A 20700-nucleotide genomic window follows, 5' to 3' on the forward strand; every position below is an offset into this window, starting at 1 on the left:
CTCTGCTTTCTGACTCGAGTTCCAGGGGTTAAATAATTCGCCCAGAGTCACAAGTGACAGCAGGCTCTTAAAGTCCACGCCCCACCCCCCACCCCATGCAACTCCCTGGGAAAGACAGCCTGGCGACTGAGTGGAAAAGTTTTATCGTTACAGGTGGAGTTGAGGGGAGTGGGTCCGAGCAGGTGGCGGCCCCGGGAGAGGGTCCCAAGGGGCAGAGGTTGGGGAGGTCTCCGTAAAGAGGGCCACGTCGTGAACGGCGCGTCCGCCTCCAGCGGGGGGCTCCTGGGCCCTGCCGAGCACTGGGCTGAAGCGCGGGAACTGAGCGTTGACGAAGTAGAGGGGGATGTGGGCGATCCGGCCTGTGGACCAGCACTGCGGAGTATTGAGAAGGAACCTTAGCCGGCACCACAAGGCGGCTGCAGCCCCGCGTCTGTGGCCCGCCCACCCAGGGCACTCACCACGCTGAGCAGGGCCCCTTTGCTGAAGGAAGGGTGGAAGGCGATGAGCTGCGCCTGGGCGCCCGGCTCCCCCTGGATGATGCCGCTGGGGAGGGAAGCAGAGGGGCCGTGCATGGGCCGCGAGTCCCAGGGAGGCTGGGACCCGCGGGCCTGCTGGCACTTACCAGGGCAGCAGCTCAAACACGGGGCTGTTTCGCGTGCGAAAAAGGAGAATGACTGGTGTGCCGTCCTGCACCCGAGGGTTTCCTGAAGGAAATGGAGCCGGGGGTAGGGGAAGCCCTGGAGGCCAAGTCCCGCAGAGGGCGGCCCGAGCTGCCTCCTCGCCACCTACCTTTCATGAGCACAGCCAGACGCTCCCCGCTGGGGTCCCAGACCATGGAGTGGGCCTCTCCGCCGAGCCTGCGGGCCAGGACAGGCATTAGGGAAGCTCGGGGCTCCCGCCCGCCTTCCTCTCACCGCTGGTCCCCGTGCCACGCACGCACCTCTGCTCCCCCGCAGGGGTCTGGATGGTCGTCTCAGAGAGATCTGCCACTATGGCTGCGGATTTGGCACCTCCGACGCCGCCCTTTCCCTCGCCTGCGGGCAGGAGCACAGCACCCCCGCCGGCTTGGCATGGGCACCTGGGAGGTCTCCCTTTCCCTTTAGCCCTCCCAGCAGGGGCTGCCTCCCTCTGCCCCCCAGCCCTGACTCACCACCGTGTTCTGGGAAGGACAGGGAGTAAATGAGCGGCTCCCCCAGGACGGTGAACAGCAGGCGGTTTCCGTCGGGGCTCCAGCAACCAGTCTGGGGGCAGGGAGGTGGAGAGGGGGAGGCCCGGGGAACAGTAGAGGTGGGGGGGGGGCAGGAGGGGGAGTCAGACCCCGTGGTGTTGCCCTCCCCAGCCCGCCACCGGACCGGCTCCCCTGAGCCCCCTCCTGCTTACCTGACAGCGCCCCGAGAGGGTGGGCCACCTCTCACAAGTCCACATCTGGGCCTCCCACACTCTGAGTCAGAGAGAGGCAAAGGACAGCTCAGGGGCTCGGCACTGCGAGGCCTGGCCTGACCCCAGGGCTGAGGCTCCCCCGATGCCCTTCTCCCACTCACCGGAAGACAGCTGAGGGCGTGGTTGCCAGGACCTTGCTGCCGTCGGGGGACCAGAGCAGGTAGGTAACCCCACCGCCTCGAAACCAGGGAAGGGGGACGCAGGTCTCTGTGGAGACATCCCACACCTGGGGGCGGCGGCGGGTGGGGAAAACCAGCACCCTCAGCAGGGAGCCTGCGCTCTAGGGTGCACAGGACCGGGAGGGGCTGGGAGACGCGCGGACACGGGCGTGTGTGCCCAGCCGGCCTCTGGATGGGTTCAGAGCTGAAGGGACAAGGACCCCGCCCCTCCCCCACACCGTCCTCCAGCAGGCAAAGGAAGCAGGGACTGACTCACCAGGATGGCGGCGTCCACAGGGGAAGCAGAGAGCAGCCGCCCCCCGCTGGGGGCCCAGGCCAGGCTGGTGACAGGCGTGTGCCCGGGGTGAGACAGCACCTGGGCGCAGCCGGAAGACGGTCTGTCAGGGACGACGGACACGTCGAATCAGAGGACAGGAAAGGCCTGCAGCTTCCACTGGAGCCTAAAGCCTCTCCACCCCATGGCTCCAGTGAGCGCAAACCCAGGTTAGCAAGGAGCAGTAAGGATCATGGGAATAAGTTATAAGAAGTTAACAAAAAAGCAGGAAAGATAGCCACCCTCAGCGGGTCCTCCGGGGCCGGTTGAGGTGCAGCACCAGCCACAGGCCCGGGGGGCAGCGGAGCTCAGAGGCGCCTCCCTGGGGAGCAGCCAGCCCTCTGCCCAGCCGGGCAGGCCCAGCCTCCTGCACTCTCCTCTCTCAGCAGTTAGCTGGTGTCCCCAGCTCAGCCTCTCTGCCCTGCCCACCCTGTGTGTTAAGCATAGGATGAACACGCGACAGACCTGCCCCCACTGGGCTGGGGGCCACCCATGGGTGCCCACTGTAGCTTCCTTAGCTTTAGGTTTCCAGAGCCACATCGTTGAACACCACCTCCACTTCCCACCTAACTGTAATGGCCCCTGGCACCTGCAAGGCCCTGGGCGGCTGAACGGACAACAATGCCTGGCACTTTTATAGCAAATTTCATCAGGTCAGTTCACAGAGGTCCCTCTCCTTTTCAGTGGCTCCGCTGTATTTCCCTGGGTATATGAACTGGAGTTTATTTGGTCATGCCTGCACAAATGGACATTATAATAAAATTTTTAATTCTATAAAAATAATTTCCCGTAGCTGTATGCCATTATGTATATAGAACAGATTGTTCTGTAAAATGTCAACAAACTGGGGCCGTGGCTGTCACATAGCAGGTTAAGCCACTGCCTACAGTGCCGGCATCCCATATGGGCACTGGTTCGAGTCCTGGTTGCTCCACTTCCGATCCAGCTCTCTGCTATGGCCTGGGAAAGCAGCAGAAGATGGCCCAAGCCCTTGGGCCCCTGCACCCATGTGGAAGAGCCAGAAGAAGCTCCTGGCTCCTGGCTTTGGATCAGTGCAGCTCCAGTCATTGTGGCCATTTAGGGAGTGAACCAGCGGATGGAAGACCCCCTCTCTTTCTGCTTCTGCCTCTCTGCAACTCAAATAAATAAATAAATCTTTTAAAAAGAAAAAAAGTCGGCCGGCTCCATGGCTCACTAGGCCAATCCTCCGCCCGGCACCCTGGGTTCTAGTCCCGGTTGGGGCGCCGGATTCTGTCCCGGTTGCCCCTCTTCCAGGCCAGCTCTCTGCTGTGGCCTGAAAAGGCAGTGGAGGATGGCCCAAGTGCTTGGGTCCTGCACTCCATGGGAGACCAGGAAAAGCACCTGGCTCCTGGCCGTAGCAACCATTTCGGGGATGAACCAACGGAAGGAAGCAACTAGCTGCAGTTGCCAAGGCTGTCTTTTTTTTTTTTTTTCTTCATTTGAAAGCCACAGTTAGAGAGAAAAGACGCAAAGCGAGAGCTCCTGCATCCCCTGGCTCAGTCCCCAGAGGCCACACGGCCACTGCACTTCCAGTCTCTCCTGGGGATTCTCCCGGTTCTCTGGTCTCTGCCCTCACCCGTGTCATTCCGTGCCCCGGTCTGCCTTCCACACCAGGGTCCCAGGAGCCCCCGCCCATCCCTTCCCCCTCACTGGAGCTCTCCCAGCAGCCCAGCCTGGCCTCAGATCTGCTTCCCTGACAGCCCTGAGACAAGCGGTGAGGACCAAGGACACCCTTCCGGACCCTCACCACCCTCCACTGCTCCCTGGCGAGGCTAGCACCCTCAGGCCCCGGTGCTGGGTGGGCGGGGCTCACCGGGTAGACAAGGAGGTAGGGTCCAGCGTCCAGATGAGGATGCAGCTCTGGCAGGCCACGGCCAGCACAGAGGCACTGAGGGGCTTCCAGGCGAGGGCTGCCACGTTCCGCTGCAGCCGGTGCTTCAGGGAGGGGACTATAGTGCTGAGTTAAAAAGGGACGCTACAGCTCAGGAGACCCAAGTATGGTCATGGAAGAGAAACCGACACCCCCCCCCCCGCTGGAGAGCTAGAAGGGGGACAAATCCACCTACAGGGCTTCCTGGACCCCCGTTCTGGAAGCAGCCATGGGGACCAGGCTCAGGGACTGCAGGCCCCCCTCCCCGGGGCCACAGCTGGGCAGGTGCACGCCCTCCCCCCGCACACACCTGTTGGCATTGTACACACGAATCGAGTCGTCCAGCAGGGCCACGGCAAACTTGTTGGTGTGTGGGTGCCACGCAAAAACCCGCAAGCAGCAGCTGGACCTGGGCCATGGGGGAGCGTGAAGACTCGGAACTTGCCCCGCCCCCACCCCAGCCCCAAAGCTGATCCCTTCACATGAGGGGACAGGGTTTTTCCTACTTTTATTCGTTCTGGGGGGAGGGGGGCAGGAGTGAACCGCGTGGAGCAGCCAGAATGCAGCAGGAGGAGTCTGTGCCCCGACCTCCCTCTCCCCACGAGAAGTTCCAAGGGCCTGCGCACTCACCAGTTTGTGACCTGGGCAAATTCGGCAATCAGATCTTCACTCCTGAGCTGCAAGAACAGAGCAGACGGAGGACGCGCTGGGCCGCTGCCACCCTCCCCCACCTTCCCACCCAAGCCCGGGATGAGTGGGCGGGGCAGGGCGGGGCGGGCACTTACAGACAGGTGGGGGAACAGGGACCCGTGGAGGGAAGAGGCCCAGCGGCAGAGCGCCAGGGCCCAGCTGGATGCCGTCTTCACCCACTCGAACACTGCGGGGGGGAGGAAGCAGCTGTGACCGCGCCACTCACAGCGCCAGCGGCGGGCACCCCCTTAGGTGGGAGCGCGGCCGAGCACCCCCACAGCCCCCTGCCCAGCAAGTGCTCTGGACTCCGCCCTCAGGGAGCCCTGGGTGAGGAGGAGGGGAAAACAGGGCTAAAGGGAAAGCCGCTGGGTGCTGGGGTGAGGTTCAAGGCTGGGCCGGAGAGGGGGACTGGGGTGAGGTTCAAGGCTGGGCCGGGGGTGCCAGGATGAGGTTCAAGGCTGGGCCGGAGGGGGGGGCTGGGGTGAGGTTCAAGGCTGGGCCGGGGGTGCTGGGGTGAGGTTCAGGGCTGGGCCGGGGGTGCCGGGGTGAGGTTTAGGACTGAGCCGGGGGTGCCGGGGTGAGGTTCAAGGCTGGGCCGGGGGTGCCGGGGTGAGGTTCAAGAATGGAGAGAGGAAATAAACAAGGGCAAAGCCAGGGAGCACCACACAAAACCTCACCCTCTTCCTCTGAGTTTGCAATTTCATTCAACACCCCAAAAAGGCCCACGTCGCGCCTGGCAGGGAGAGGGAGCTGTGAGTGAGATCACCCCGGTCCCGTCAGCCCTTCTTTACAACTGCCATTCATTCATTCATTCATTCATAAACATGCATTAGAAATAAGGTGCTGGGGCCAGTGCTGTGGCGTAGCAGGTAAAGCCACCACCAGCCGCCACCAGCATCTCATATGGGCACCAGTTTGAGTCCCAACTGCTCCACTTCTGATCCAGCTCTCTGCTATGGCCTGGGAAAGCAGTAGAAAATGGCCCAAGTCCCTGGGCCCCTGCACCCATGTGGGAGACTGGAAGAAGCTCCTGGCTCCTGGCTTCAGATCCATGCAGGTCCAGTCATTGCAGCATTTTGGGGGTGAACTGCCTCTGCATAAATAAATCTTTAAAAAAATAAAAAAATATAAAGGTACTGGGGCCAGCACTGCGTTGCAATGGGTTCAGCTGCCACCTGCAGTGCTGGCATCCCATACAGGTGCTGGCTGGAGTCCCAGGAGCTCCATTTCCAATCCAGCTTCCTGCTAGTGCACCTGAGAAAGCAGCAGAGGCTGGCTCAAGTCCTTAGGCCCCTGCACCCATTTGGGAGACCGAGAAGAAGCTCCTGGCTCCTTGTTCAGCCTGGCCCAGCCCCTGCCTTTGCAACCATTTGGGGAGTGAACCAGTAGATGGAAGCGCTTGTGCTCTCTCTCTAACTCTGCCTTTCATCATGATGCCTGGCATCATGGCGCAGCAGGTTAAGCCACTGTCTGCAGTGCCGGCATCCCATATGGGCACCAGTTCAGGTCCCGGCTGCTCCACTTCTGATCCAGCTCCCTGCTAATGCTCCTGGGAAAAGCAGAAGATGGCCCAAGTGCTTGGGCCCCTGCTACCCACATGGGAAACACAGATCAAACACCTGGCTTTGGCCTGTCCCAGCACTGGCCATTGTGGCCATCTGGAAAAGGAACCAGTGGACAGAAGATCTGTGTGTGTGTGTGTGTGTGTGTTTCTCTAATTCTGACTTTCAAAATAAATAAATCTTTAAAAACAAATAATAAAAGGTGTTCCCATTTCACGAGCCAGCTGTTACACTAGGTGCCTTATACACTACTACTCCGTTTACTTGTCTTGCTGATCTCCTGAGCACCCTGCCCACTCCCAGGCGAGCTGCGTGAGGCTCACAGGCCCTTGGGAGCTTTGTGATCAGGTCAGGTCAGGTCAGGAAGCCAGGACTTGCTCTGCGGCAGCCAACAGACAGCTGCAGAAGGGCTTGCTGTTTTTTTAAGAGTTCTTTAATATTTATCTACTTGAAAGAAAGAGAGAGAAAGAGAGAGATTCTCTCCACTAGTTCCCTCCCTAAATGCCCACCATAGCCAGGTGAAAGCCAAGAGCCCAGAACTCCATCCAAGACTCCCACAGGGGTGCAGGGACCCAAGCTCTTGGGTCACCTTCTACTGCCTTTCCAGGCGCATCGGCAGGGAGCTGGGTTGGAAGAACGTAGCTAGGACTCAAACCAGTACCCATATGGGATGACGCGTGCATCCCAAGCTGTGGCTTAGCCCTCTGAGGCACAGTGCCTACTCTCTTGGAAGGGTTTTAAGCAAAGGAATAAGGTAGTCACATTAGCATTTCAGAAAAATCAGTCTGGGGGCTGGTGCCGTGGCACAGAGGCTAAAGCTGCCTCCTGCAGTGCCGGTATCCTATATGGGCGCTGGTTCAAGTCCTGGCTGCCCCACATCCAATCCAGCTCTCTGCTATGGCCTGGGAAAGCAGTAGAAGATGGCCCAAGTCCTTGGGACCCTGCACCTGTGTGGCAGACCCGGAGGAAGCTCCTGGCTCCTGGCTTCAGATTGGCACAGCTCTGACTGTTGTGGCCATGTGTGGAGTGAACCATCAGATGGAAGACCTCTCTCTGCCTCTGCCTCTGCCTCTCTGTAACTCTGCCTTTCAAATAGATAAATACATCTTTAAAAAAAATCAGTCTGGCTACAGGTTAGAGGGTAAGAACAGAGAAAAAGGCATCAGTGAAGAGGCTACTTGAGGAATGCAGAAAAAAAATGCACACAAGTGTCCTGAACCAGCGGGCATGGAAACAGGGAGACAGCTGGAGATTCAGGAAGCAGAAGGGACAAGATCTGAAGACTAATTAGCTGTCACCATGGGAATGCGAACATGCAGAGAAACCCCAGGTAGGAACTGTATCATCGAACAGCTTACAGCCAGGCGCTGGGCTAGGTGCTTCCCTGACCTGACTCAGGCACAGCCCCACCCTATTCTAGACATGTTGTTACCATAGTGTTTTCAGGTGAGAGGACAGAGGCGTGGAGAGCGCGTCCCAGAGAGCAAGCAGCAGGCGTCACTCGTCTGCGGGACTCAGACTTGCTCCTCAGCGAGTGATACAACTGTTCCTTGAAAACCCCCAGGAAGAAGCAGGTTTGGAGAAAGAAATGAAGACTACGTGGGAACATGCAGAATGTGTGATGTCAGTGGAACAGCCAAGCGGTGGCAAACAAGTGAACGCCAAGGGGACCAGCGCTGTAGCGCAGCGGGTTAAGCCACCACCTGGGACATCAGTATCCCGTATGGGCGCTGGTTCGAGTCTTGGCTGCTCCACTTCCGATCCAGCTCCCTGCTAATGCACCTGGGAAAGCAGTGGAGGAGGGCCCAAGCACGAGTGCACGCCCGGGTTTGGTGTGATCAGCTGGAAATCCAACCCTGGGAATGCTAACACTTCAGGGCCATCAGAAAGAGGAGCCATTGAGAAAGCTGCAAAGATGCAGTTAGAAAGGTGAGGCGGCGCCGCGGCTCACTAGGCCAATCCTCCGCCTGCGGCGCCGGCACCCCGGGGTCTAGTCCCGGTTCCCGGTTGGGGCGCCGGTGCTGTCCCGGTTGCTCCTCTTCCAGTCCAGCTCTCTGCTGTGGCCCAGGAGGGCAGTGGAGGATGGACCAGGTGGTTGGGCCCTGCACCCGCATTGGAAACCGGGGGGAAGGCGCCTGGCTTCTGGCTTTGGATCGGCGCAGCGCCGGCCGTAGCAGCCATTGTGGGCTGAACCAACAGAAGGAAGACCTGTCTCTCTCTCTCACTGTCTAACTCTGCCTGTCAAAAAAAAAAAAAAACCAAAAAAAAAAGGTCAAAGGTGAGACGGGAGGAATCTGCAGCCAGTGACCTCCTGTTCCGCCTCACTCCCACAAAGAGACACGCAAATTAAACTGTGCTGAGACACTGAGCATCACAGGCCGATAGGACGTGAGCAGAGAAACACCGTCTTACGTTGCTGGTGGGCCCATACATGCGCATGTGTACAACTTCGTTAGAAGACTATTTGGCACTAGCTCATGAAATTACAAGTGATCATACCTAGGAATTCATCTCCCAGGTAACAGTAACAACAGCAAACCCACAAACCTAGGTACTAAGTGTGTTGCACCTGTCAATTCAAGCAATCATTGCAGTAAGAAGCCAGGCTCCATTTCACAGACAAGGAAACCGGGGGACACAGCAATTAAGTGGCTTGCCCGAGGTCACAGAGCTCAAAGTGGCAGAGCCAGAAGACAACTCGGCAGCGCGGCTCCACTGCTGCAGGTGCATAATGAGTGAGATGACTCAGTGCCACCTTAGAGCTAACTCTGCAGGGCTTCACACAACAGCTCAGAAGTGGCACCAGCACCAGGTAGGTAGGGGAGGGGAGCTGGTCCACAAGATCCAACCAGAAGGGGCCAGCGCTGTGGCGTAGCGGGTAAAACCACCACCTGCAGTGCCGGCATCCCATCTGGGCACCAGTTCCAGTCCCGGCTGCTCCACTTCCGATCCAGCTCTCTGCTATGGCCTGGGAAAGCAGAAGATGGCCCAAGGCCTTGGGCCCCTGCATCCACGTGGGTGACCCAGAGGAAGCTCCTGGCTTCCAATCAGCAAAGCTGATGGGGCCATCTGGAGAGTGAACCAGTGGATGGAAGACCTCTCTCTGTCTCTCTGTAACTCTGCTTTCACATAGATAAATAAATCTTAAAAAAAAAAAAAAAAAAAAAAAAAAAAAGATCCAACCAGAAAACCAGGGGAGCCATTGGAGAGCAAATGGAACTGACGTGCCACAGGCTTGGGTTCCACAGTGAGACCTGACTGCTCACTGTGCCGTGTGATGGAGAGGGCCTGAATAAAGCAGCCTCCTGTAGAGCAGCCCGAGGCAGGGTGTGGTGACCACGGTGCCCCCCGGACCCGCGGCCGTGACCTCACCACGCGTTGATGCATCTTTTCCACACTTGCTCCCGGTGATGGATGAAGGCAGTCCTCGTGCCATGGTCTAGCCTCCCAGGAGTCTTTAGGGGGTCCTTGGTCAGATGTAGGACGGGAAGATTGATCCACTACAGGCCAAAGAAGTGAGGGGTGTGGCTGAGTCAGAGGCACCCCCAGATCCTCAGCCCACGGGGGGATGCGAGCTGGGGGGTGGGGTGTGGGTTACGGCTAAGAGGCTCCAAACCGCCTCCCACTTCCACAATCTTAACACTTAAGAGAACGGGAAGCAAACAGCTCCTTGATCTGTAGAACCAGGACACCGTTTCCCACGGTTGCTCCGATGCAACCGGTTCACACTGACGCAGCCTCTGGCCTAACGTCAATAACGCCCCAGGAACACGGCGGGAGGGCAAAGCTGGGTCTTCCCAGTTCTCCCGGACACTACTTCCAACTTTTTTTTTTTTTTTTACTTCCAACTTTTTAATAGCCATCTCAGTCCCTAGATTCGCTTGCACTCTCCCCACCCCCTCCAGGTCTGCCCCCTGCTACTCAGCATCCCTTAACCCCGACCCTAAGACACATCCCAGCCCGTCCAGCCTCCCAGGCGCTTCTAGTAGCCCAGTCTCTGCCACCCCGCCCTCACCACGCGGCGACCCTTCCCCAGTTCTCACTGACCCCGCCCCCATGCCTCAGGTCCCCTCCCTCCTCGCCCAAGCCACCTGGCCCCGGAAGTCGGGAGGCGGGCTCTCGTAGCTGCTGCCCGTCACCAGCTCGTTATTGTGCTCATATAGGGTGACTTGGCCCATAGGCGGCGGCGGAGGGAATAACCCCAAGGAGCACATCTTGCCAATCCCGAGGACGCGTGCAGCGGGCAAGCGCCCGGCTGGTGGCCGCGGACACCGCGCTGCTCTCTGACTCAGTTCCCGGGCTAGATTCGTATGCGGACGGGTAGCAGGACAGGACAAACGGCGCCGCGAAGCTAAACGGAAGTGAAGCGAAGAGCAACGAGGAAGAAGGACGCGTGCGCGGTCTCAGAACGGACTTCCGGAGGGTCCTCGCGCGCCTCCTAGCGGCAGGAGGGGGAGTAGCGCGGACACGTCCGCAAGGCCAACCCTGGCTTAAGGGCTGGATAGATGTGTGTGTGTGTGTGTGTGTGTGTGTGTGTGTGTGTGTGTGTGTGTGTGTGTGTGTGTGTGTGTGTGTGTGTGTGTGTGTGTGTGTGTGTGTGTGTGTGTGTGTGTGTGTGTGTGTGTGTGTGTGTGTGTGTGTGTGTGTGTGTGTGTGTGTGTGTGTGTGTGTGTGTGTGTGTGTGTGTGTGTGTGTGTGTGTGTGTGTGTGTGTGTTTTAAATGCTTTGAGACTACTGTTTTTTTCCAACTCCGAATTCCCCAACACCGTCTCCCACTCACTTTCTCAGAGCTCGGAAAGCCCAAAATAAGCCAGGTTCAGGAAAGTACCTAATTAAGCCCTCCCAGGGCTGTGGCTGGACCCAAGGAAAACACAGGCTGTGTCAGAGAGAGCAGGCTGGAACGCCGCGGGAGACGCCTCCAGGAGGAAGAAAGTCAGAGGGGGGACCTCGGGAAGGCCAGCGCTGCCCTCGCTGGGACCTAGGGGACCTAGGCGGCCTGGAAGGGGTCTCGGAGACAGGTGGAAGGCAGTAACGTTTTTAGGGGCTTATTTACCGCAACCTCGGGACGTCGGGCACACAGATTGTTCCTGGATTACTCAACTCAAGCGATCTGACTCAGGAAGAAAAGTGAGGGTTGTGGAGCCCGGGATTACGCTGCTGCTTGGATGTCCACACCCCATGTGGGAGGGCCTGGTTCAAGTCCCAGCTCCTCTGCTTCCAATCCAGCTCCCTGCAGTGCCGCAAGCGCTGGAGTAGGAAACCTGGGTGGAGGTCTTGGCTCCTGGCTTCAGCCTGGCCCATTGCAGCCATCTGGGGAGTAAACCAGTGAATGGAAAGTCTCTGTCTCTGTCTCTCTTTCTGTCACTCTGCTGTCAAATGGATTAAACACATCTTTTTTGTTTTTGGTGAGATTGGGAGGACTGGCATTTGGCAAAGCAGCTTCAGGTTCTGGGCTGTTCCACTTCCAGTCCAGCTCGCTGCTAGTTCATTTGCATTCGGGAAGGCAGCAGAGGATGGCTCAAGTACTTGGGTCCCTGCCACCCATGTAGGAGACCTGGATGAAGTTTTAGGCTCTTGGCCTCTGCCTTGCCATTGAAGCCATTTGAAAAGTGAACCAGCAGATGGAAGATCTCTCTCTGTCTCCCTCTCCCACTTTCTCTGTTACTCTGCCTTTCAAGTAAATAAATAAAATTTTTAAAAAATTGTAGGAGGGAGGGAAGTATGGTTATTATATTCTTAGGATTGTAAATGAAATAGGTGAAATCTGTTTTTATATGAATAAAAATGAATTTTTTAAGTTATACAGTGCTGTGACGTAGTGGGTAAAGCCGCCACCCACAGTGCTGGCATCCCATATGGGCACTGGTTTGAGACCTGGCTGGTCCACTTCTGATCCAGCTCCCTGCTAATTTGCCTGGGAAGGCAGCAGAAGATGGCCCAAGTGCTTGGGCCCCTGCACCCACATGGGAGACCCAGAAGAAGCTCCTGGCTCCTGACTTTGGATTGGCACAGCTCCAGCCATTGCAACCTCTAGGGAGTGAACCGACTGGACAGAAGACTTTTCGCTCTCTCTCTCTGCCTCTGCCTCTCTGTAACTCCGCCTTCCAAATAAATAAATAAATATTTTAAAAAGAGAAAAACAGTATTTAAAAAAAGTATACAATGCAAGTGGATGTCAGAGGTTATTAGCCATAACTCTGCCATCAACCAAATGACCACTGAGCACTGGTTCATACATGTAATAAATGTTAATAAGCTATTTGGGGATGTATGAGGGTACTTCAAAAAGTTCAAGGAAAAATGGGAATGAAAAATGTTTATTTTTATGCAAAGCATTTAAAAACCCATGCATAATTCTTTCACAATATCCATATCCCGTGAATATTGTGGAGACCCCTCAAGTGAGGTGTAGTCCCCACTCAGAAGATCTGCCCATCTCAGTGAAGAATCTAGGGCACATTCGTTCTAGCATTCTTGGACTTTGGATCTCTCCCTCCGGCCTCCTGACAAGTTCCCCTCAAGAAGAGCCAGCCCCAGTCAGAAAGCAAAGTGCTGCAGAAGGCACCTCACTGGGACTGGCACTGTGGCGTAGCGGTTAAAGCCACCGCCTACAGTGCCGTCATCCCATGTAGGCACAGGTTCGAGTCCCAGCTGCTCCACTTCTAATCCAGCACTCTGCTGTGGCCTGGGAAAGCAATAGAAGATGGCCCAAGTCCTTGGGCCCCCGCACCTGCATAGGAGACGCGGAAGATGCTCCTGGCTCCTGGCTTTGGATTGGCAAAGCTCTGGCTGTTGAGGTCAATTGGGGAGTGAACCAGTGGATGAAAGAACTCTCTCTCTCTCTCTCTCTCTCTCTGCCTCTCCTTCTCTCTCTGTGTAACTCTGACGTTCATATAAATAAATAAATCTTTTTTAAAAAATTGCACATCACTGGGGGAGTGCAAAGCTGCCACCTGCAGCACCAGCACCCTCTATGGGTGCCAGTTCAGTGTCCTGGCTGCTCCACTTCTGATCCAGTTCCTTGCTAATGGCCTGAGAAAGCAGCAGAAGATGGCCCAAGTGTTTGGACCTCTGTCACCCATGTGGAAAACCCAGAAGAAGCTCCTGGCTTCAGCTTGGCCCAGCTCTGGCTTTTGCTGCCATGTAGGGAGTGAGCCAGTGGATTGATTTCTCTTTCTCTCTCTCTAACTCTGACTTTCAAATAAATAAATCTTTTTTTTTTTTTTGACAGGCAGAGTTAGACAGTGAGAGAGAGAGAGAGAGAGAGACAGAGAGAAAGGTCTTCCTTTTCTGTTGGTTCACCCCCCAAATGGCCGCCACGGCCAGCACGCTGTGCCAATCTGAAGCCAGGAGCCAGGTGCTTCCTCCTGGTCTCCCATGCAGGTACACTGCCTTCCCAGGCAGCTGGACTGGAAAAGGAGAAACTGGGACAGAATGCGACACCCCAACAGGGACTAGAACTCGGGGTGCCGGCGCCACAGGATTAGCCAAGTGAGCCGCGGTGCCAGCCTCAAATAAATAAATCTTAAAAAGAAAAGAAAATGCACCTCACCTGGGAGAGTGGACATCTGAACCACTGGAGCTCTTGTTAAACTGCATATTCTGGAACAAGCAGTTAGCCAGTTCAGACACGTGCCCAGCTCCTGACTCCAGCTGCTCACCCATGCAGACCCCAGAAGGCAGTGGTGATAGCTCAACTAATTGGGTTCCTGCCATCCATATGGAAACCTGGATTGAGTTTCTGGCTCCTGCTGGCCCAGCCCTGGCCTGGCTGTTCTGGGCATTTGGGGAGTGAAGCAGTGGATGGGAGCGCTCCCTCTGCCTCCCAAAAAAAAGTGCAGATTCTCCAATGGAGTTCAGAGCATGTATTTCCAAGGAACTCAGAACTGATACTGGGGTCAGCACTGTGGCGTAGCAGGTAAAAGCTGCCACCTGCAGTGCCGGCATCCCATATGGGCACCAGTTCAAATCCAGGATGTTCCACTTCTGATCCAGCTCTCTGCTATGGCCTGGGAAAGCAGTAGAAGATGGCCCAAGTCCTTGGGCCCCTGGGAGACATGGAAGAAGCTCCTGCTCCTGGCTTCAGATCAGCCCAGCTCCAGCCGTTGCGGCCATTTGGGGAGTGAACCATCAGAGGGAAGCCTTCTCTCTCTCTGTCTCTCTGTCACTCTTCTTCCCTCTTTCCCTCCCTCCCTTCCTCCCTGTAACTCTGCCTTTCAAATAAATACATAGATCTAAAAAAAAAAAAAAAAAAAAAAAAAAAAAAAAAAACACCTGATACTGCATAGATTGCATTTTAAGAAATAAGACTCTGCCAGTTCAAGTCCCAGCTGCTCCACTTCCAATCCAACTCCCTGCTAATGCACCTGGGAAGACAGCACTGCCTGGGTCCTTTCACCTATGTGGAAGACCAAGATGGAGCTCCTGGCTTCAACCTGACCCAGTCCCAGCCATTGTGGCCATTTGGGGAGTGGACCAGCAGATGGAAGATCTCTCTCCCTCTCACGCTGTAACTCTGCCTTTTCAAGTAAATAAATAAATCGTATATATATGTATATTTAAAGGCACAGAGAGAGAGAGAGAGGTCTTCCATCTGCTGGTTCACTCCCCAGATGGCTGCTATGGTGGCCAGAGCTGAGTTTATCCATAGCCAGGAGCCAGGAGCTTCTTCCAGGGTGCAGAGGCACAAGGACTTGCGTCGCTGTCCTGGCCGGTGCAGAGGGCCCCGGAAGAAACCGCGCTGGACGATCGAAAAACCAGACTGCGCGGGAGGGCTTGGCCCACCAGCTCTCAGACTGCTTTCCCAGTCCATGGCAGCAAGCTGGATCCGAAGAGGAGCAGCCAGGACTCGAACTGGTACCCATATGGGATGCCGGCACTGCAGGCATCGGCGTTACCCGCTACACCACAGTGTCGGCCACAATAAATAAACCTTTACACAGAAAAATAACAGCGGATTAACGATCAAGGCTCTAACCCTTCCCCCATTAGTAACCCAGATTCACTGTCACCTGGGAAATCAGAGACCTTGGGGAAGCTGGCTGGGAAGCTCTCCGTGGGAAGGGCTAGCAGACAGGTTTCAAGGAAAACCGAGTTCGCCGCTCTGGGTCCTGAAATCACTCCCGCCTTCAACGTGCACCAGCCTCCGACGAAGCCCCGTTTCTCACCCACCGGTTATATTGTAATTACCGGTTAGGTGCCTGCCTCTCGCCCTGGAATGTGAACTGGAGAGAAGGACCGCCGCCGTCCCACCCTCGGCGCGGCTCTAGCACTGTCCTGCTCGTCCTGCTCCCCGGCTCTGCTCACTGGACGCTGGGGGCACTGGTTTCCAAAGCCGCCGGTTCTGGGACGGCTAAAGCGCAGGCCAGGCGCTCAGCTCCGCCAACCTCACCAGGGGGCGCGACGGCCCCGGCGACAACGCGACGGTGACCCGGCGCCCCGGGGTCTCCGAGTGCTTAGCGGGCGGTCTCCAAGGCCCCTCCCCTGCGACCTGGGCGGGAAACCGAGGCAGCGCGCGAGCCGCGGCCCCAGACTCCTCCAAGGGGCCCCCCACTTTGACAAGCATCGCGGGAGCCCGGGTGCCTGCTGCCGCCGCCGCCGCCGAAGCCCGGCGCCCCGGCCCGGGGCCGGTAACCAGGCGCACATGGCCCTCCCGGCCCTGTTTGTCCTGGCAGCGCGCCGCCGCTATTTGAGGCGGTTTTTATCTCCCAGAAACCAGCAAAACCCCAAGCGGAGTCTAGGGAAGATGAAAGGGGCCGAGGGGCCGGGGAGGGGAGGACCGCGAGGCTGCGGCGGGCGGGAGCTGGCACCGGACAGGCGCAGACCCGGAGGCTGGAGAGCCAGACCCTGGGGGGTCCCGAGGAGCCGGCCTCGCGGGGCGGGGGCGGGGGCCCAGGAGCCGCCGCCCCTCCCAGCCCATGGTTCCAAGGCGCCCTCGCCCCTCGCCCTCTGCAGCCCCCGCGCCCCAGCTCTCTTCCGCTGCAGCCCCCAGCCCGTTGGAAAAGCCCTCGGAACTTGGATCGCTTTGAAGCGGCGCGCCCCGCCGGAGGGCAGGAGATTTCGCACCTGGACGGGGCACGAGGGGGTGGCGGCAGCGGGTGGGGAGGGGGCTCGTAACCGGAGCCCGGCCCGCTCGCAGTCTGGGCTCGCCCACCCTCTCCACGCGCTCACGCGCCTCTCCAGCCCCGGCGAGGTGGCCAGTCCGATGTGGGGCGCAACCGGGAGTCAGGTCCAGCCCGGGGGCAGCGGCCCGGGCGCCCCCTCAAGCCCAGCCGGGAGCCCTGGGTGGGGGGGCGCACAAAGCCCTATTGTGGCGAGGGGACGGCCGCCACAGAGTGGCTTTTGTTCCTCCGCTAACTCCGTGGCGGGCATGACTGATTGAAGGCCCCGGGTAGGGGGCGGGTTCCGTGCCAGGCCGGGTCCGCCCGCCGGGAGCCGCACCGCGTCCCGGCCGGGGCCGCACCGAGACCGCGGTGCCTGCGCCCGGGCGGGTCGCTGTCCTGGCCGGTGCAGAGGGCCTCGGAAGAAACCGCGCTGGATGATCGAAAACCGGACTGCGCGGGAAGGCTTGGCCCACCAGCTCTCAGACTTGCGAGTTCAATGTGCAAATGCGCGCGACGGAATACGCGCCCGGAATCCCACCCTTCTCTCCCCTCTTCTCCCCTTTTTACCAGAACAGAATTTCAAATCAAACTTTTATTTATTAAATTAAAAAAAAAAGACTCCATGAGGGCGTGATCCACAATGCGACCCTCTCCCCAAGCTCCAACGGCTTTAACCCTTTAACTTGGGGCCTCGAGGGAGCGGGGCGGGGGACAGAACAGGAGGATCCAAAGTCACAGGAAAGGCACTGGAAGGCACGAAGCGGCTTTAAAAGTCACCGAAGGTGGAGCTGGAAGCGTCAGGAGGCCCAAGCTGGGGGTCCGTGGGTGCACCCCCAAATCAGCCTGGGAACCTCTGGCCGCTTAGCTCTGTCAGTATTTCTTCCTCGTGGCTTCTAGGCACCAGGCCTAGCACAGGGCCTCGCACAGAGTAGGCACTGAATAATACTCGACTTATTTGCATCTGATCCCAGAGAAAGCCTTCCCGACCCACCTCTGGCCCAAAGTCCTCGTGGGAGGAGGGCTTCTCCAAAGAGCACACCTCGGGAGGGGCTACACGCCCTCCGTAACCATGGCAACAAAGGATCAGCCTGATGGGTGCCTGGTGTCTGAAGTCAGCGGCAGTGGAAGGACCTACTCTGGGGTCTCGGGAGCTGGGCTGCGTCCCAATACTTCTCCCCCCTCACCCCCCACCCACCCCGTCCACTTGAAGTGTCACAGCTTCTGCCCAGGCCTGGATACTAGGGATGCCCTAACAGAGATATCCCATAAGCTTAGTTCAGTCCTCATTGGTAGAGACCCCATGAAAAGAGAAACCCCCTTAAGTTTGGTAACAAGCTCTCCACCAACACTGTTTCTCAATACAGACACATTGGGCTAGAATTTCCAAAGCAGAAATGGATCCTCTTCCCTCCCCCAGCTCACCCTACCTGACCCGTCATCATAACTTAGATAAATAGAATTATTATTATTACTATTCATTATTCCTGGTGCATAGGGGTTAGATTTACAGGCCTGAGGGCAACCTCCCTGACCCTGGGGTCGCCCCATCTTTGGGATCAGATCCCCACTGGTCTGCTCCCTTCTTGGTTACCCAGCTCCCAGCCAGATCACTAACCCCAGTCCCCATGTCTCTGGTCCCTAAGGAAGAGGCCATCAGGGGGCAATAAATTATCATCATCATCATCATCATCTTTGTGTTTGTAAAAAAAAAAAAAATTAAAAAAAGGAGAAAGCTCTAGAGAGTGGAAAACAGCGGAGTTAGAAGCCGGGAAGGCTGGAGCCTGGAGCTGGGACGGCAGTGAGTGAATGACCTGGACAAGCAGAGGGATGCGTGTCTGGGAGTCAGGGAGATGGAGACACCGGAGCTGGGAACCCAGATAGAGGGACAGGGAGTGGATGTGGCAGGAGCCCAGGGCAGAGGAGCTGTGATCATCAGGGCGGGGGACCAGGGAAGAGCTTAGGAAGCCAGAGAGAACAGGAACCAGGAACAAGGTAAGGGCATGGGAGGGGATTTTTCAGGAAGCCAGGCTCTCGGCTAAAGGAGGCAGTGAGCTGAGGATGCGTGCAAGGAGATGGGGGGCAGGGGGAGCTGGAATGGCTGTGCGGGCGCATGACAGCACAGTCTCAGAGCCCAGCATGCACGGGGGAAGGGTCAGGGTGGGGTGGGGGTGGCAAGCAGTGGTCCACTGCACTGAGAGAGAGGCCCTGGGGCTGCAGACCCTCCACCCGGCTCAGATCTCCAGCAGGTTGCTCTGCTCAGGGCTGCCTGAAGGGCCTTTCTCTGGGGGTGCCGGCGAGGCGGAAGGTCGCGGTGTCTGGCTGGCCTCCTCTTCCCCTGCGGCACGGCCCTCGCCCAGCTCCTTGGGACCGGTGGCTGGGGGACCGGGGCCTGGCTCGCCGTGCGTACGCTGGTGTTTGCTCAGGTGGTCACTCCGGGTGAAGCGCTTGGAGCAGAGCAGGCAGGTGAATTTCTTCTCCCGGGTGTGAGTGCGCACGTGACGTTCCAGCTCATCCGAACGGGTGAACCGCTTGCCACAGAAGAGCCAGTTGCAGACAAAGGGCCTCTCGCCCGTGTGCCAGCGCAAGTGAGCCTTCAGGTGGGAGGCCTTGCCGTACACCTTGCCGCAGCCAGGAATGTGACAGCTGTGGATGGGCTTTTTCCGAAGCCCAGCTGCCGCTGCTCCCAGCCGCTCCAGCTCCTGACAGTTGGGGCAGTCACAGGAGGAGCGTCCCGCCCCGCTGCCCCCATAGCCACCGCTGCCCCCTGTGCCTGCGCCTCTTGGAGGCTTGGCTCCACCACTCCCCTCCAGCTGCCCAGTGCTGCCCACTGCCTTGGGTTTATAGACATCTTGGGGCAGGACATGCTGGGGCCCTGGTTGTAGGAGGTGGGGAGCTGCGTAGGGGGCTGGATTAAGGGGTGCAAAGTCGGAGGGGTAGGTGGGCAGCTGGGGGTTCAGTGGAGGTTGAGCAGGGCCAGTGGGCAGTGTCCCTTGCAGCCCGTCACCCTGGCCCTGCCCCCCGCCTAGCCAGTTGCCCCCAGGGTGCATGTCCCACCAAGGAGTAGGAGCGTTGCCTGGGCCTGGTGAGATGCCCGCGTGGATGCCCGCCTTGTACCAGGAGCCGTAAGGGTGCGCCATGTCCAGAGAGGTGTAGACACTGGGCAGGCAGTCAGAAGAGCTGTGCCCCTTGGGCACTAGAAGCCCGGGGTCCTGGGTGCCCGTGGGCCCAGGGAATGAGTGGGAAAAGGCCGGGTAGTCATTGGTATAGCCCGAGGCAGGCGCCGGAGGACTGCCTGCAGGTGACAGAAGCCCATTGGTGCTTGAAAAGGGGGCTGGGTAGGTGTCCCCCATGGTTTTGGGGGCTGAGAGGTCACTGCCCACAGAGTATGGCTTCTTCGTGCCTGCTTTGCCCAGTGACGTCGAGTCCCGCAGAGGGCTGGAGCCACCGAATTTGCTGCACGCTGCGGTCAGCATGGCCAGGGGACTGGAGCCATAGTGAGCTTCCTCCTGCAGAGAGAGGCGAGTGCTGCTTAGGGGGAGAACGGGGTACACGGGGGGTGGGGTGCACAACTCGGGGACAGAGACCTAGAGACAGGGAGAGCAGGACAGGGGGACAGGGAAGAGCTGAAGAGGATGGGGAGATAGATGCAAAGAGGAAGGCCGGTAAGGACGGGGCAGACAGACGGAGTCGTGGGAGGAGAGCTCCAAGCCTGCGGGCAGCCCCCACCCCAGCAGGCAGGCAGCAGGGCTCCCTGAGATCTCCCTGAGGGGGTGCTTATGGGAGTGCAAAGGGACAGGTGACCATTTCTTAAAATAACCATGAGAAGAGCTGGGGAGAGAGGCAGCAGCTGGGAGAGGTGAGAATTAAGGTCTGACTCCCGGAAGTGGGTTTGGAGCAAACAGAGGCCAAGGTCACAGGGACTTAGGGAACAAAGATGAGGCTCCCAGAGCAGCCTGGGTTGGGAGGAGGCAGAACATTAGGGGACCGTGTTTGCCCCCACTCCCCACCCCCACCACCATGTTCACTTCCTCTCTCTGCTCAGCCCCTAAGGTATGGCCTGGTCTCCCTGAGGTCGCGTCCTTGTGTCCCTGGTGAGGAATCTCTTGGCAGGGACTCGGGGCCGGAGAGCAGGAGGAAGCAATGGTGGAGACACTGGGACATTGAGAGGGAACAGAGCTGTGGCCAAGCCAGGGCTGTGGCTGAGGCATGAGCATCGTTCCAGCGGGCAGTGGGCACCTCCTGCTTTGTGGCGCCGGACCGGTACCCCTCTGGGCGAGCTGGGAGGGCTCGAGGTCTTCACAGCGCCCGGGGAAGGCATTCGAGTGGCTACAATACTTCCCCACAGCCGCAGCCCTCCATGCCCTAACACGTAGCCCACATAGCTGGCCTCTGTCACTCTTCTAGGACAGGGAGCAAAGGAAGACACTCCTAGGTCTCGGAAGCTTCTAGAAGTGCAAAGGGATCTCCCTAATGCCCACCCTGCTGCTTCTCCCGGGTCAAACACCTTCAAGATCACTCGGGC

The 20700-nt window shown here is 58.1% G+C and overlaps 2 protein-coding genes across 6 annotated transcripts; both read right to left on the bottom strand.

The window, feature by feature from the left end:
* Positions 1 to 127: 127 nt before the first annotated feature.
* On the bottom strand, positions 128 to 10805 carry AAAS (aladin WD repeat nucleoporin). 5 transcript variants are annotated; one of them, XR_016216765.1, is made up of 16 exons: positions 10167 to 10447; positions 9448 to 9575; positions 5191 to 5246; positions 4609 to 4700; positions 4454 to 4500; positions 4134 to 4232; positions 3767 to 3910; positions 1876 to 1974; positions 1542 to 1666; positions 1381 to 1441; positions 1151 to 1241; positions 941 to 1034; positions 790 to 857; positions 623 to 704; positions 459 to 543; positions 128 to 372 (listed from the first exon to the last, which is right to left on the bottom strand). XR_016216765.1 is itself a non-coding variant. In XM_002711015.5 (16 exons), the coding sequence occupies exons 1-16, from the start codon at positions 10287 to 10289 to the stop codon at positions 148 to 150; spliced, it is 1641 nt and encodes a 546-aa protein (XP_002711061.1). In that variant the 5' UTR covers positions 10290 to 10805; the 3' UTR covers positions 128 to 147. The 5 variants fall into 5 exon arrangements, 4 of the variants coding, with proteins under 4 accessions (XP_002711061.1, XP_008254733.1, XP_051701510.1 ...); XM_002711015.5 differs by having other exon boundaries at positions 1876 to 1996; positions 10167 to 10805; XM_008256511.5 differs by lacking the exon at positions 5191 to 5246 and having other exon boundaries at positions 1876 to 1996; positions 10167 to 10453.
* Positions 10806 to 15983: 5178 nt separating this feature from the next.
* SP7 (Sp7 transcription factor) lies at positions 15984 to 19681 on the bottom strand. Its single transcript, XM_002711016.6, has one exon. The coding sequence runs from the start codon at positions 19649 to 19651 to the stop codon at positions 18410 to 18412; it is 1242 nt and encodes a 413-aa protein (XP_002711062.2). The 5' UTR covers positions 19652 to 19681; the 3' UTR covers positions 15984 to 18409.
* Between the last annotated feature and the right edge of the window lie 1019 nt (positions 19682 to 20700).

This window comes from Oryctolagus cuniculus, chromosome 11, assembly GCF_051225735.1.
Source record: "Oryctolagus cuniculus isolate XC-2025 breed Fujian yellow rabbit chromosome 11, ASM5122573v1, whole genome shotgun sequence".
Lineage (NCBI taxonomy): Eukaryota > Metazoa > Chordata > Mammalia > Lagomorpha > Leporidae > Oryctolagus > Oryctolagus cuniculus.